Below are 17,302 nucleotides of genomic sequence, written 5' to 3' on the forward strand. Positions count from 1 at the left end.
AAGGGTAATGTCAGTAGGACTGGCATCACCCAGTGTAGTAACTCATGGTGTTACCCCTTCATTGACCTCCTTACCATACCATACCATTCAGAATCCTTAGTAACGTTTTTTGTCCTTATGTTACTCATATATCACTGAATGTAATGGCAATAGTTGTGACATAAAAAAAACTAGCAAGATTAAAATTATCTTTAAATTACAATGTTATATGCACAGCCTAAATATATTTAATGTGCTTAAAGTTTGGTAAGATTTGATGTTTTTAAAGAAAATTTTAAAAGAATTGTAAAATATTTTTTTAATTTTAATTAAATAAAAACGGGGGTTTCTCCTTTTTCCTCTTACTGAGCCTTGCCCAACAAACACCATCTCTGCAGCTTTTTAAAGGGAGACAAGTGAATTGGGAGTGGTGTGAGTCCTCATTTAAGGTGTCAGTGATGCCCCTGATAGGAACACAGTAAGAGGTGAGGTGGAAGATGATCTTTAACTGTTTTTGCGAACCAGGACTCCTTTTGTCTCCATTGCAAGAGGAAATGCAAAAAGCCTGAGGGAAGGATAGAATAAGCAGCAACACCTTTTAATACCATCTTGGTCTTCAACAAGTTCTCAGGACAGCATCACTCCTTGCACATGTAGCTTCCTAGTCTCCAATGGTCATTGTGACCTCTCAAAAAGATATCAAATATGAAAGCCCATGCTTGGTGAGTGAAGTTTATGAATATATGAAACCTCATGCCTGGTGAGAGGAGTTTAGGGTATGCCAACACACTTCGCAATATATTTGGGGTGAAGCAAGTGCCCCTGACCAATAATCTTTTAACACCTAACTGCCAATCTATTGGCCTAAATTTAAAAAGCCAATAAAAGGAGTATTCTCTACCTTAGCATGTCTGATTTAATTCTACTATACAGTACAAAAACAACACAACCTAACTCTAAGCGTGCTATGATTTATACCGCTGCTTCCTTTGTAACAATTATACTAAGTCTTGGCAAACTACCAACCAAAGGTTACAAATACAATATAGCCATTTCAAGGTATAGTGCCAATTGTTTCACCTCTCACAATAAACTACTCACAAATCAAATCACATTAAAATATGTAATATAAAGCATAATGTTTCATTTTATGCATATAAGATTTAAGTCATCTTTTTCCTTGGATCTATTTATCTTCCACATATACAAACATATATAGCATGTGAGATGCCTGTTACTTCAGCTGTGCCTGGCTAGAGTCATGCCCAATGTAAGATCTAGAAAATACACAATGGATTTTATCACATGGGGGAAATCAGGGGTTTAAAGGGTATTTTCCTGGGACAGTCATGTGATAGTATTACAGCTCAGGACTTTATCACAGGCTTTTAAACCACTTTTAAAGTTCAAAAATATCACCTTTGGCAGTTACAGGATCTAAGCAGAGCAATAGAGGACAAGAGGTCTTGGAGATGTCTCAGCCACAGACTCACCATGAGTTTGGAACAACTTGAGGGCAATTAGCAACAACAACCCATTCATCTCTCCTAACTTCTAACCTGGTGTCAGTGTCCTCTCCTCTTCCCCTATCTCTCACCTTATTCCCAGGTAGTCTTTCCCCACATTTTTTGAACTTTCTTTTACTTATTCAGATTTAATTTTTTAAAAATAGCATTAGAATTGCATTAAAAATAAGAAACCCACTTAAAAAAAACCCTGTAAGGCATGATAGGTAGGGCATAGGGCAGGGAGGCAGGGTTAGAGAGGAGTGCAGAAGGGTGCTCCCAGTGCTCCCAAAATACAATAGAGCCCACAAGGGAAGGGTGAAGGGTGAAAATTGACTCCTACGCCATCCACAGTTGCCCATCTGTGCTTTAATTACTCAAGGTAGCTATCCCTAAGGAAGTACCTGTTTGTCTGCTGAACACTTGTACATTTTAAAAAAGAAAAAACTAAACCAGAGTTATTCTAGGAACAGTATTCATCCTTTATAATGTTTCTGTGTAGGGCCAGGAAACACATACAGGAAATATTTATGTAATTAAATATAATAATGCCCTCAAACTCAGTGTGAATCCAGGGAAAACGGAAGTACTGGTGATAGGTTCCCCGGCTTCGGGTGGTGAGATCTGTCACCCGGTCCTGAATGGGGTCACGCTCCCCCTGAAGGACTCGGTGCGCAGCTTGGGAGTGCTCCTTGATTCGTCGCTCCAGCTGACTTCTCAGGTGGATGCGACGGTCAGGAGTGCTTTGGCTGATACGCCAGCTGCGTCCCTACCTGGACTGTAAGGACCTTGAATCTGTCGTACATGCTTTGGTAACCTCTCGATTGGATTTCTGCAATGTGCTCTACATGGGGCAACCCTTGTACCAAACCCGGAAGCTGCAATTGGTGCAGAACATGGCAGCTAGATTGGTCGCTGGTAGCTCCAGGTTGGACCATATAACACCTATTTTAAAAGACCTTCACTGGCTGCCTATCCGCTTCCGAGCTCAATACAAGGTGTTGGCTTTGACCTATAAAGCCCTAAATGGCTTGGGCCCAGGGTACTTGGAGGACCGCCTCTCCGCATATAATCCACCCCGCACACTCAGAACTTCTGGGACTAAATTGTTGGAGGTCCCTAGGTCTAACCTTGTACGGACTTCACAGAGGGCTTTCGCCATCACTGCCCCTTCATTCTGGAACAAGCTCCCTGTAGAGCTTCGCTCCGCCGCCTCACTAGTTACTTTCAAGAAAAACTTGAAAACGTATCTATTTCGGCTGGCCTTCCCACCTTAGTTAGATTGTTTGTTTATTTCCCTGCCCTCTTTTTTCCCTTTCGACCTCGGATCGATGTCAATTATTCTCTCCTTCTCTTTGCCCTTGACATGTGTATCTTATTGATTTCCTGTTCCTGTTTTTGTTTTTTGCAGTAGTGTTCTTAACTTTTTATATTGAATTTTTATCCTGTTTGTAATGTTTTTAAATTTTGTAAGCCGCCTTGATCATATTTTGGAAAGGCGGGGTAAAAATAAAATTTATTATTATTTTATTTATTAATATAATAATGCACAATTATTACAATTGTTGTAATAATTACAAACATTATTACAATTACTCATTACTTTTCAGTTCTGTAAAATAGACAAAATAATCCTAACTTACGTGTAGAAATGAAGTGGCAGACAATTAGTTACTTCCAAAACACCATCAACTTGTACCAGCTAGGACACGGTGGGAGATGAGGATTTTTGTTTGTTTGTTTTTTGTTCTGCTAGTTCTCTTTCTACCCCCATTGGTTTCCTTGGGAAGGAAATTAACAGCACCAGTTCTAGCATTCCTTGAGCTCTTGCCCACCCTCGGCATGCTCTATATTGCTAGATGTTTGCCTGTGTCTAAGTAGGGCCTCTGGGCAGATGTGCCCCTGATGCCAACATAGCTCCCCCTCCTCAAGTCATCTTAACCTACTCCAGTGAGGCAGTTAGGAGTGATCTCATAGCAATGCACATATTTTACAAAAATGGCACAGTGACCCACTTTTTAAACTGCTGGTGGAAGATAAATTCCTTCACAATACTACCATTGTATACAATAAGGAATTACTTTTAAGGGGCTAGAGAAGGAAGGAAGGAAGGAAGGAAGGAAGGAAGGAAGGAAGGAAGGAAGGGAAAGAAAGAAAGATTTACTTTTCTAATGGAAGTGTGCCATCTTGTGGTAAAACATTCCAGAACTCTAAGGATTAGCTTTACCTAGTAAGACAAAAATAAAATATAACCCTCAAAATAGATCAAAATGAGAAACTGTTCAATTTCAGAAGAACATTTTTGCCTGTGGCTTTGGTCCATTTTTTTATTTTATTTTGGCAATTCCTTTATCACCACAAAATCAATAGTTTTACAGATGGTATTTTTTAGTCCTTCTCATCCATATTCTCTTCTGTCGTCTCCTACAAGATTTCACTCTACAATCCTGACTGGCTATTTATTATTACACATCTCTTGCCACTGTCTATACAGACTATACCACTGATCATATTCTTCTGGACCTTTATATCCTACTAAATGCTATCATATGCATAGTATCAGTCAATCGCTTCGAATGGGCAGTATGTGATAACATATGATTATGAGTAGCAAACACAACCAGTGAGAATACACTTAATGCTAATTATTTCCAAAGAGACTTAAATGACAAAACTACACAGTTACACCCACACCCAACCAATGCATTACATCATTAAAAGGCACTAAAATTGTTTATATGTAAAAATAATGTAAATGTGTTAGTTTATATTCACACTAATTATATATAAACGTCCACATTATTAGTCCCTTCATCAAAAAGTAATAACAGTCAATGACTAAAATGCTGAATGCAAATTAGCACATTAAAAAAAAAGTATAATGCCAAACATGTTTGAAGATCATGAGATGCCCCACTTTTCCAAAGCAATATTTAGCATTTCTGGCTTTGGATGATGCAGAGGAATATCTTCTGATGCTTTGTGATAAACTACTAGCTGTTGAATATTATTAAAAATTCCACTGCATTAACTTGCACCTGCTGAGTTTCAGCTATGGAATATTTTAGGCTTCACCAGTAAAACTACTTAATAATGTGGGCGGACATATTTTTAGGATTACTTGGATGAATCTTTAAACAAATGTTATAATGATTTGTTATGACTGGATTCAGACCCATACATCATGAAATATATGTATATAGTATTTTATTGTCTATTGAATTTTGTTACCATTGACATAGAATTTAAGCCATTAATAACTTGTTCCGGCATCGGGGTGGAGTGGGGACATGGTGACTGCACACTGCATGCCCCGACTCTGCCCTGATGCCAGCATCACGCTGTGTGCATAACTGCATGGCGGGGGTGTCATGGCACTCCTTTGGTGCAGCATTTATACATGCTGTGCCAAAGAAATGCTGGAAAGCTGCCACAGCGGTAGCAAAGGCAACTTCTTGCCAGCTCTAAAAGGAGCGGAATTTTCCCATTCTTCTTTGAGGCAGTAAAGTGCTGGATTGGGGCGCGGCATGCAGTTGATGCAGCCCCAATCCAGCGCTGAAAGAGGCAGTGGGAAGCCACTCCTTTTGGGGCCCCATAGTGAAGATCAAAGTAATAATCTTTGAAAAACATTATATGATTTAGCACTTTAATTCTCTTGAATTTTTACAGATACAAAAAGCACTGCCACACTGTGCTAGTTTTAAGTGAAAGGGACTACAATCACTTTATATTATTTGCATATTAACCAGTTAAAAACCATTTGCTACAACCAAAGATCCTTCAGTTTTCTCAACAGAGGTTTAGCCTTTTGCAAGTTTTATGAATTCCATAACTATGGAATAGCCACAGTTATAATGTCCCAATATTACGTTAGTGATAAAAAAATCTTTATATAGCAGATATAACATATTCTTTCTATGCTGTCACATCTGTAGAAACTGTCTACTAATCAAGTGTATTCTATGGATTAATTTTATACACTAAGACAGGGCAAGAGAAAATTGTTTTTTTATTTGCTTGGTCTTATTGGCATATTATTATGGTGCCAAACCTATAACTTAAGGAACTTTATTGATGTTACCAAAAGAGGTCCAATTGATGGCCTCATTTTACATTTTTATCTTCATCTTAAACCTGTCTGTTTTCTGAGGCATTTCAGATTACTGCTTCCTTATTGTTGTTTTTAATCACTACTGAATTATGCCATCTGTGCTTTACTTTTAAATTGCTTTCCTTTGAATTTTTAATTTTGTTGCTCATCACCTTGAACAGTCTTTCTGAGCAGAAAGGTGACTCATAGAAATGCTTTTAAAATATTTTAAAATTGCAACCAGTCTTTTGATCAAATGATTTTCAAAGAAGCTTTCAACAGAATACAACACAAGGCAAGGCAAACATTTTATCTGTGGTAGGGCAATCAAGGGGGATTCTAGCAGTACATGGTGTTAAACTCTTCCCCAACTCTTTGCTGTTCTTGATGCTTAGAGCTCAGTATCCCACCTTGGGGAGACAGCCTCTCCCACTGAATGTTTGCTGCCTGACACAACTGGATGTGACAACAACTTTGGGGATAGGGCTCCTCCTTAATCAGAACAGATTATTTTAGACTACTGGACTCCTGTAGGGACAAGGAAAGCTAACCTTTTACTCTTCTCCAAATAGAAATCTTTGAGAGAACTGATATAAGATGGAAGAAAAAAATTCTCTTATCATATACGTGAATCTAATCACACAATGTGACTATTTGATGTGATGATCATTAGATCTGTTTGAGATCTTCACTGCATTTTATGAACATTTACACAAAAGGATCCAATAGCATGATAGAACTTCACTTCTGAGACATCATTCATCATTTACTTGAAATAAAATTTAAGCTGCCACTAATGTTAGTTGGTCTCAGCCTGGGGAAAAATTGGGGTGCTAGGTAATTCTTCTTCAAAGACATCAGAAGCCTACAATAGAATTCTTCAGCAGTTCAGATTTAAAATCTTCTCACATTACTCTTGTTTGGAGAGCTTCTACTGAGAAAGAAACTCTCTGGAGGGAAAACAGCTACCTTCTGCAGGGAACCTTCTTGTTCCAAGGGTTTCCTAAAGGATACAAACTTTTGTCCTTCAACTGGAGTTTTAAGGGGCTGTACATGTACAGCATGAACTGTTCCTTCTGTTGCTTCGCTTCTTGTGGCTGTAGCCATATAAAATGCAGATGACAGAACAAGGGCTCCCATGTACATGACTCCTTAGGGCATGAAGATGCCTTGTAGGGGGCTCTGCTCCCCTCCCCAGCAGTAATATTTTGGGAGGTGCATCCTCAGAATACAACCCCTCTGCAAACAAAGGTTTGTCTCCATCAGTTTGCATACAGGCTATTCTCCAAGGCTTTTTTCTCTGAGACAAAAATTGCTGGTTGTGAGTTGGGATGCTATAATCATTTTTGAACCTCAGACAGGCCCAGAAAAGGATCTGATGGTTGAGTGGAAAATAATATCATTTCTGAAACACGTGTATTCAAAACTACAGAGCTATAAAACTTATACATAAATATTCTAATGCAGGATTTCAATATCGTACATGAATTCTACACTAGAATTTCAAAAGCAACAACTATTAAACTAGTTTCACAATGTGTACATTTCAGAGGACAGAAAGTAACTAAAATAGAAATAGTTGCTAAGATTCTGTAGAAGACTTTAGGGAAAGGAGAGAATGTTGAAAAGTGATTGTTAGATTTCAGAATAGAAGTATTCAGAAACCTAATTTAACTGTAGAACAAGCAAAGAAGTTATTGTTGTAATGCTTAACATATGCCAAGCCAAATATCAAGCAAAAATAGAAAAGGAATTTAGTATGCTGAATGGAACCTCAAAGTATAATTTTAATGACAGAGCTTTACAAATTAATTCAAGTACCATGATTTACACAATCCACAATGACTCCACTGAATGAGAGGGAAAGATTGCAGGATTAGTGTAAATGGTAGCCAGTGGAACTGCCTTTCAAACATCCACAAAAATGGTAGTGGGGAGGCTGTGTGCATATTCCAGAAAATCTACATGTTAAAGCACCAAATCCAAAATGACTAGAAGCTCTACTAAAATATATAACAATGGTTGTTGTAAGAACCAGAATACACTTTATGGTGGACTTGAGCCCTTGTTACAACTCAGTGGAAAGAAAGATATTCTAGATTTTGAAGGAAAAAAAACAATAATCCCTCTGTATTACTTCAAAGTTAATGTTTTCACTTGCTCCATTTTATGATAATGATAGCATTAAAATAGATCTTCTGAGATTATGTATGATCTTGTAGATAGCCGAATAAAGTTTAACTTTTAAATAGCTGTAACAAGTAATTGATAATTAATTGAGCTTCATATTTCATCTCTGTCTTTTGCAAAAAAATGGGGCATGGCCAACAACCCTTGGTAATAGGTTTTAATATTCCAAGGATATGATTCTACATACTGTATCTACAAGTAAATTTCTTGAAGGATATAAAGGGAAAAATCAGGAATATGCTGCTTATACAAACATAATTATTTACTGTGCCTAGACTGGTTTCACTGTAGTTCATAGTAATTCTATCTGAGGGGTCAAACAGACTGGCAGCTTGGAATGTCCAGAGGCCACTCCAGCCCTGATCAATCCCCAATCAATGGGAGACCATAGCAACCACACACAGTGGTCCCAAGGCCAGCCACTGCCACAGTCTGGAATGGACCACTAGCCAGGAGTGGGTTTTTTGTATTCCTTTTGCGGCCGGGTTTGGGCCACATTAGCTAGTCATCTGTATGCCATGCCCCCAGATTGGTCTGAAGGTGGTGCTTTTTGCCTGTCTGTTTCAGGCCTGAGTTTTTTTGAGCAGCAACCTGATCTACTTATGAAAACATAGATATTAAAAGCAAGAGGAAGTGAATGGAACACAGATGTAGACTGTTAAGCACTCTTGCATACTCCAAACTGTATTTTAGGGTCCTCATATTTTCATTTCTCATGTTTTTGAGAGATTGATGACCTTTCAGGAATATTATGTCAGGTTCCCAGGAAAACAGAAACATATCCCAAGGCATGTGGGCATCCAGGTAAACAAAACCATAACATTTAGTGTGTGAATTAAGTGCTCCTTCCTTCCCCCCAAGTTATCTGCATTTCCTCTTGCAACTTGAGACAAAGGTTCTCCTCACACCCAAAGCAGTAAGCCAATCTCTCTGCCTACCCTCAATCCCCCTATCTGTTCTTTGGGTAACAAAACATAAGGCCTAAGCATATGGCAACAATAGCATGGCTGTGTCCCATGAGTTAATCCTAGGGTTGACGCAGGGATAGGCAGGTGTTCACACACCTGTCCCTGCACTGACCCAGGACTGGATCATTGCTCCCTACCTGTGACACCCAGCGATTCATCTGAGAAGCCCCTTCAGTCAGCTTATCTGATGCAGAAACAAAGTGCTTGCCTGCACATAGCAAGGCATCCTGTATCTGCATGGGGCAACTGGAGGCCTTCTCAGATGGATTCCTGGGTATCACAGGTAAGGAACACCGGGGGGAGGGGGGCTGTCTAAACAGCCCATTTTGCTATGGGCTTTATTGGAAACTCTATGCAAAACCAGTACTATTTTACCCTGGGTTAAAGGTTCTTTATCCTGGGGTCAGAGTAGATCCTCTGGATCTGCGTCTGTACTCGTGGGATCAGGCCCAATTTTGCAATGGGATTTTTGGCCTGTGTTGCAAGGTCAGGGGGAAGCTGGGCCATTTGGCTTGTGCAGACAACTCTGTAGTGAAACAACCATAAAAAGGTGTCTCCTACTCCCATAAGATGAAGCTGGTCCAGTAAAATTTCCATGAAGTTCTGGTATCAAAAGGTGCTGAGAGGTCAAGGAAGATAGATAAGGTAGTGGTCCATATATCCTTCATTTAGAGTCAGGGCAACTATTGCTGTTTCACAACCACATGTTGGCCTGAACCTAGACTGAAATGGTCCAGGGAATGTTTCTTCCAAAATTGTCTGAAGTTGCCCAGCCACTATAAATCTAAGCATCTGGACCAAAAAAGAAACATTAGAAATAAAGTGGTAGTACTCACACAGCTATGGACCCAGGGAAGCCCTCTTCAAAAGACAGTAACCTCTTTGAAAGCAGACAGCACACTCTTTAACCAAATGAGCCATTCATCACCCCTTGGACCTAACTGATCAATCCAACTCTACTAGATCCTATGAGTGAAAATGAGCAGGGTTCAAGCTCATATGTTGTAGAATAGACTGAGGACCCTATTGCATGGAGTTAAAACCCCAGTTTACCTTTCCCAAATTCAGTGATAATTTGGGAGGCAGCTGGGTGCTATCACACAGGAATCGCCACCAAATCAGTGCCTGTGTCCATTCTGGATACAGCTCAGGTCCTGAAAGCTGCTTTGGCAGCCGTTTTTAGAAGTTGAAAGCTTTAACCCCATGCGATAGGATCCTGATTCAAGTACAGTTAGCTCTCCTTATCAACAGATTTTTTTATTCATGGATTCAAGCATCCACAGTTTGAAAATATTTTTTTAAAATTCCAGATAGCAAACCTTGATTTTTGATTTTATATAAGGGACACCATTTTGCTATGCTATTATATTTAATGGGACTTCAACATCCATGGATTTTGTTATCGACAGGGGATCCTGGAACAAAACCCCAGCGGATAACAAGGCCCCACTGTATCTTGTTCAGATCAACATGGTACAACAGCTGAAACTGGTCTAAAGAAACCTGATCAGATGGACCACTGGACACTTCCTTAGACCCCGGAACAACTGTGGTGTCAAGTTGTGAATGAATGTAAATTACTTGCTCATCAAAGTGTCTGGTAAATTTGTCAGAGCTGGTGATGGAGAGTCCTACTCCTGTTCTTTCTAAGCCTGATCCCAACAGGCCTCATCACTGAACAAATCTGATAGGTAGTATTTTGAGAATGTGATCATAGAGGCAAAGTATGACTTTTTTTTTTTGCCAGCCTCATTGCTTGATAATAGAACACAGTAAAGAATCCTGAGTAATGTTCAGTCGTACTCATCATATGGCACTTCCACTTAAGCCATTATTCAGCCTGTTTTTATTGCCTGCAGGTCTTCTGTAAACCAAAGTGAATTATGGGCTCTTTAGGTAAGAGAAGGAGCACTTAGGAGCAAATGTGACTCCTTAATGGAGGCCTCATAGTTCTGGAAATGGATGCGGAACTTTACCATGTCTGAATCACATTACTAACTGTTTATGAAAGACTTGAGACATGCTAAGATTTACCTAACTGCATGCATAATGAACAGCCACTGTAATAATGGTAGTGCTGGCCCTGGCATTCTGACATGACAGTCTACATCAGCTAAAATTACCTTTTCAACTGTTAAAAGGTACATGAGCATACATTTCCAAAAGCCCATAACTTCTACTACCAAGGATTACCTATGAATGCACAGATCTGTATTCTGGTAGCTCAGTAGAGGATGTGCCAAAACTGTAAACTAGTTCACCCAAAGTCATCTTTGCTGCAAAGAGAGTTGTATGATTCTGACCTTTAGAGAAGATCTTGTAACAATAACCAAATAAAGACCGACTGTGCATATTAGCTTTCAGATTTTTCTATCTTTCATTTAATAACACAGAATAGGCCTGAGAAGTCATTGGTCAATTCTACAGTCAGCAGTGTCAGTCCTTGAATTTAGTAAAAAGAAGAAGAAAGGGGTAAATTTGCAATCTCTCTCTCTCACACACACACACACATGAAAGGCCAAGTACTGAATGAAAAGGATGAATAAAGAATAAAAGATTATGAAGTCTAAAAGATTAGTCAGAGACGATGGAACAGCATTTATTGATAGTCAGGCATTTGAAGTGGAAATGGCAGAAATAAGAAGAGATTTTAGAGCACTTTATCAAACTACCAAATGATTGGCAGCAGATTTAGCTACAGAAGAGATCTTCCAATAGAAACAGAGAAACCTTACACCACACTAGAAGAGCAAAAGCAAAGATTTGAGAAGCATTTTATGCTGTACCAAACCAACACTTAACTTTGATAACACAGGAAAGATGATGAAGCTTGACATTTACTCTTTGAAGATCATTGCTGAAAGCTGCATATTAAAATGGCAAAGGAACATCATAGTACAACTGCTCAACAGAAGTGGCAAAATCATCTTACAACCACTAACACATTTTATCAGATTGAGTGCTGAGGAAGTTATAATCAAAATGCTCTCAATGGCGATGTAATCAGTTCATAAACTGATTTAGGATTAGGAGGCTCTCAGTTCTACAAAACAGCATCTTCAAAACCATGCTGTTCATACTCACAAAGAACAACCTCCAAAGAACAGTAAGTTGTTCTGAACCTAATTAAGGGGCTCGACCTCACAGCAGCTTCATGCTGTGGCCCCAATCCAGACTTTCAAGGACAGCTCCTTTTTGCACCCTCAAAAAGGCTCCATAGCTGCAGTGGCATAGCTATATCATGCTCCTTCAGCGCTGTGTCATGTGGACACAGCGCAGGAGGCGCGCCATGATGTAACTGACTTTATTTTTTGGAAATTTAAGAAACACATCATATTGTAGAAGGGATTGTAGGCCATGAAAAGCAATATAAATGCAATCAATCAAAGAAAATAAATTCAGTACAGTTGGCCCTCCATATCCACAGATTAATTATCCATGGATCCAGTCATCCATGGCTTGAAAATATTAAAAAAAATCCAAAAAGCAAATCTTATTTTTTTTTCTTCTGAAACTTTTCATGTGGCCAGTGAAGAAGATCTAAGAACTTTGAGGCTTGTTTATAGGGCTAGCAGCCCAAGGAGATGCAGACATGCTTGCAAAAAACCAAAACAAATCAAGCAAACAAGCAAACAAAAACCTCGAACCGTTTTGCTAGATTAGTTTTATGCTTCAGACTCTTTTCAAACATCCATTTCATCCAGACTGATTTTGGTAATTTCCAGACCTAACTGTGGCTTTATACTAGTTTTTTAAGAAATGGAGGGAGAGTCTCTTAATGGGGCGGACTCCACCCACTTTCTCATTACGTTTTAAAATGTTTTCAAACTGTTTTAATTCAATGCTTGATTTTACAGTATCTTATTTAATTGTTCTTCACTATTGCAACTGTGTTTTGGTTGTATTTTGCTTTAACTCACATTTTGGGCCATCTTAGGTCATGTACTGGGAGAAAGACAAGTTGTGTGTGTGTGTGTGTGTGTGTGTGTCTATAAAATAAATACATTTTAAATCTATATTGAATTGAGATCAGCAACTCAGTTGGAAACACAACCAAGTATATTACTTTCTATGTTTTGAGGTGAATGTGCTTGAAAGTCTCCCATTAAGTTTTCAGTAAAACATTTGAAAAGTTAAATCTTAACTTCTGATCTTAAAAAATGTTAGTTTCTGTAAACATCTCAGTGCTAGGTAGAAGTATTCTGAATTTTTAATTGTTTGTTAAGCAGCAATTGAAGTTGTTGGGAGGAGAGAAGAGTGCATCTGCACTTGCCCAAACATCCATTTGCTTGTTGGGAAGGGAGGGAGACAGCTGCTTTGTATTCTCAAAGTGTTTCATCTTTGTGTTGTCTGCTCTGTTGCTTCCCCCATCAATAGACTGATATTTATTGCTCTAACTTTAGTAAATCACCTCCTTTCCCTTGTAGCTATATTGTGCCTTCTCTAGGAGACATGAGTAAGTCAATCGGAAGATAAGAAATTCAGATGTAGGGAAGGAAAGAAGGGAGTTAATAGAAAGTCAATGGTTGAGCAAGGACCTACCCAACTAATTAAGAACACACTCACTAACCAAGGTAAAAGTTCTGACGTCTTAGATGAACACTTTGGCACACACAGCCAGCAATCAACAATATAGTTACTGCTGTTTTGGATCTATGCAATTTCTAATATGTGACTCATGTGTTAACACTGGCTCAGTCTACAGTTTTGACAGATCCAGCCATCCCCTAAAGGAGCGGGGAGATTGAATCCACATCCTATTCACCATGCACCCACAAGATGTGCTCAGAATTTGTCCTGGGATTAATTGAAGACAGGGTACAAATGCCTAGAATCAATCAGTCAATCAATCTATTTGCTGTCAGAGGTGACTGTGTTGAATAGAAGTCTCTTGTTATATATGGGGAACTGTACATTTGAGTAGTTTTTGGATTGTCTATGCTACAGAGTCTGTAAAACAGTTAAAATTGAAGCACCCCAAAATTTTGTGTTGTATTTTTACATATGTATCTAATGTGGATTATGTATAAATTGTAAAAGTCTGTAAAAGATAAAAGTTCCTACCTTAAATGAAGCAGGATAATATTCAATGTTTTTTATAGCAGCCCAAATCCTGGAATGGCATTTCCCCAGAAATTCTACATGATGGCTTTCAACAGCTCCATCCAAGTCGTATGTCACATACTCGCCATTATCAGGATCAGGACAAACGATGCCAGGCCACCTTGAAATGAAATGTTTTTTTAAAAAAATCAATGGAGAGAAAGCTAAAATACATAATGTTCGCCAAACAGAAACACAAGAAAAAGTCATTAAAAAAACAACCAAGGTCAACAAAGAGATAATTTAGTTTAATTCCAAAGTCCTGCTAGCACATGCAGGGATTTGAGATGATTTTTCTGGAAAATTGTTCTGATGGAGCTTTGCTGTTTTGACTACCTTTCCCCCTGCAACCTAAAGCAGTAGGATTAACTACTCCCAGCTTGTGTAATTGATGGCTTAATCCTAAGGGTTTGGGGTGAACAAAGGAACCTCCAATCCAACCCCCCAAACACACTGTATCCATTAGTAGTAGGGATTTGTGTGACAGTGGTTCCTCTTCACTAATGAAAGGGCACTCTCGCCCTATCCAAGGTTGGGATTGCACTCTTGACTGTCAACATAACCTGCCTCCTAGAATGATGTGCTTATAGTTTTGCTTATTTTAAACATGCACTCTTTGTCCATCCAACATAATTCCTCCCCTCCCTCTTTCTCTCCTTTCTTCTTCAGAAATACAGAATTCTAGCTATCCTTTAGCTAAACCTATTAGAAGATGTTGAAATGTAATGACTGAAGGGGAACAGAAAACAGCAATTTTGTTTAAATAGTGGGATTCTGGTTAGTTAGAGCAAAACATTTTGACATCAATTATCTGAAATTAACCTTTAATATTATAAACCTTACCTTGTCAATGTTTGCGTTTTCACCAGAACTAAACTTCCTAAAGGAAACTTTGAGTACATGTACTTTAATCCAAGTTTTTGACACTGAGACTCATCAGGACTGTATTCTTCAGAAACAGAGCATTTATTAAACTGTGGGTCAGTATTCATACAACAGTACCATGGTGCATTTAGATCTATATGTGTTGCATCTTCATGTTTTAACCATCTCCATTTTAAACAGCTGGTGTTTTCACATTGAATCCACACTTTACCTATATAAAAATTACTATTTGTTTCAGAATCCATATAACAGTCTTCTTACATGTCAGAAATGGTAGAACAGTTATTTTTTTCTGAAACATAAAGAAAGGATAGGATCAGGTAAAAATAAATTAAAAATTGGTATAGTGAAGACCATGCTCAGGAGAAACTCCTCAAACAATAATGTCCCAACTAACTTCTCAAAAGATTGCATCTGCACTGAAGAAATAATATAGTCAGACATCACATTAATTGCCATGGCTCCATTGCATGGATTTCTGGGATTTGTAGTTCTTTGTGACACCTGAGCTCTCACAGAGAAGGCTGAATATCTCACAAAACTACAAACCCCAGAAGTCCATAGCATTGAACTGTAGCTGTTAAAGTGGTGTCAAACTGCATTATTTCTGCAGTGAAGATGAAGTCTAATTCTTGTAGTTTGAGGGAAACTATAGAAACTGAGGTTGTATATTTTCATAATACATTAGAATATTTAGTAGTCTAAAGTTTTCTAAAGAAGAGTCTTTTAGAGAAAAAAATATGAAGAGAAGGAAAGCATTAATAGAACTGTTGCAAACACTCTGTGTTTCTCTAAGCTGGAAAACACTGAGGGTGTGATTTGGCATAAAAGGGATTCTTATTAGCCTGATAGTATGCCTTGCCCAAGGTCACCGAAAGGGTTTCCATGGCTAAGCAAGGATTTGAACACTGGTTTTCCAGAGTCCTGGTCCTACAGTCAAACTACTACACCATGTTGCCTAGGGTTGCCATAACTGTCACTGTCACATGTATCTTTCATCTTGTTGTTATGTGCCTGCAAATCATTTCTATGTTATGGTGACCCTAAAGGAAATCTATTGCAGGGTTTTCTTGGCAAGGTTTGTTCAAAGGACGATTGCCCTCGTCTTCCTCTGAGGTTGTGAGAGTGTGACTTGGCTAAGGTTACCCAGTGGCTTTCCATGACCAAGCAGGGATTTGGACCCTGATCTCTAGTCATAATCAGACATTCAAACCACTACTCCAAAGTGCGGTTAATTTGAATCTTGCCTTTTCCTCAACGAAAGTGAAAAACCACAAATAAAAAATATTTTTGCTAAACAGTAACTGATAAAAAGTAATGCATTGATAAATAATAAACTATATCAGCCCGGCCAGCCAATCATCATATAGCTTAATATACAGTTGGCCCTCCACATTTGCAGCTTTGAGATTTGCAGATCTGATTATTTGTGGATCTGATTTATATGTTTTCTCTAGGAATCTCTAGGTCCTCCAGTGAAATCCTGCTGGAGGTTGATCATAGAGTTGCATGGGAGGACCTAAAGACTCCTAGACTTCTCTAGGCAGTTTGGTCCTCCAGATGTTCTGGACTCTGGCTCCCAGAATTCCTAAGCGCAGCTTCTGGGAACTGAAGCCCAAAAGACCCAGAGGACCAAAGTTTGAGAACCACTGTTCTATGGTCAAATTCTGGCAGATGTTGACCACAGAGTTCTGCTTGGAGGACCTGGAAATTCCTAGAGAGGTGTTCTCTCAGGTTAAAAAAAAGCATTGTTCTTTTTTTATTTGTGGTTTTTATACTTTCGGGGGGGAGGTGTTCCTGTCCCCCTAAACCCAGCGAATGCAATAAATGTATTTGCGGAAGTAGACTGAAGCCTAGGAAAGCTCATGCTGCCAACTTCTTTCTTTCACTGAGTGTCAAAAGGTGCTACAACATCTAACACGTCTATAGCTTCAAATTCTGCAGTAAATACACTCATCCCTCCACATTTGCGGCTTTGACTTTTGCAGTTTTGATTATTCACGGATTTTATTAATATGTTCTCTCTAGGAACATCTAGGTCCTCCAGTGCAACTCTATGGTCAACTTTAACCTAAAGTCGCACTGAAGGGCCTAGAGATTCCTAGAGAGGACACTCCACTAGGCCTTTGTAGCTCATCCAGTGCAGTTCTATGGTCAATGTCTGTCAGATGTTGACCATAGAGTCGCTCTGGAGGACCTAGAGATTCCTAGAGAGGCGTCCTCTGAGGTAAAAAACATAGTGTTTTTGTTATTTGCGGCTTGTCTCCAGTTACTATAGTACTTTTTTACGTTTAGGTTGTAAGTTTCCCTCACACGAATATAGGCTATTCATCTGAGGGGGAAGTTAAGTAACGCCTCCCTCACACAACACACAGCCAGCGCCACCTCCCAAACTACAACTCCCGTCGTGCCTTTCGCTCTCCCCTTTCCCTCCCGATGCATTCTGGGAACAAACATCACCTCACGTTTCTATTTCTACCTTGGTTCTACAGTAGCGCGTTCGTATCCCGGGGGACGAGTGTACAGTGTTAATATGCCCCTCCCTCCAGACTACAAATCCCGGCGTTCTCTGGTGCTGACGT

At 39.1% G+C, this 17,302-nt stretch overlaps 1 protein-coding gene across 2 annotated transcripts in view; it reads right to left on the bottom strand.

The window, feature by feature from the left end:
* ZCWPW2 (zinc finger CW-type and PWWP domain containing 2) overlaps nucleotides 1-17,096 on the bottom strand; it is a 34,791-nt gene extending 17,695 nt beyond the window's left edge. Inside the window, exons 1-3 of one of the 2 annotated variants that reach the window (XM_089531317.1) lie at nucleotides 17,034-17,096; nucleotides 14,679-15,012; nucleotides 13,797-13,956 (exon numbers count right to left, since the gene is read on the bottom strand). In XM_089531317.1, coding sequence (XP_089387443.1) covers nucleotides 13,797-13,956; nucleotides 14,679-14,965 — 447 coding nt within the window. In that variant the 5' untranslated portion in view covers nucleotides 14,966-15,012; nucleotides 17,034-17,096. Of the gene's footprint in view, nucleotides 1-13,796; nucleotides 13,957-14,678; nucleotides 15,013-17,009 lie in introns of both variants that reach the window. The other variant, XM_089531318.1, reaches the window with a different exon arrangement.
* Between the last annotated feature and the right edge of the window lie 206 nt (nucleotides 17,097-17,302).

This window comes from Sceloporus occidentalis, unplaced genomic scaffold (genome assembly GCF_023333645.1).
Source record: "Sceloporus occidentalis isolate IW3139 unplaced genomic scaffold, rSceOcc1.0.p SCAF_7, whole genome shotgun sequence".
Classification (NCBI taxonomy): Eukaryota; Metazoa; Chordata; class Lepidosauria; order Squamata; family Phrynosomatidae; genus Sceloporus; species Sceloporus occidentalis.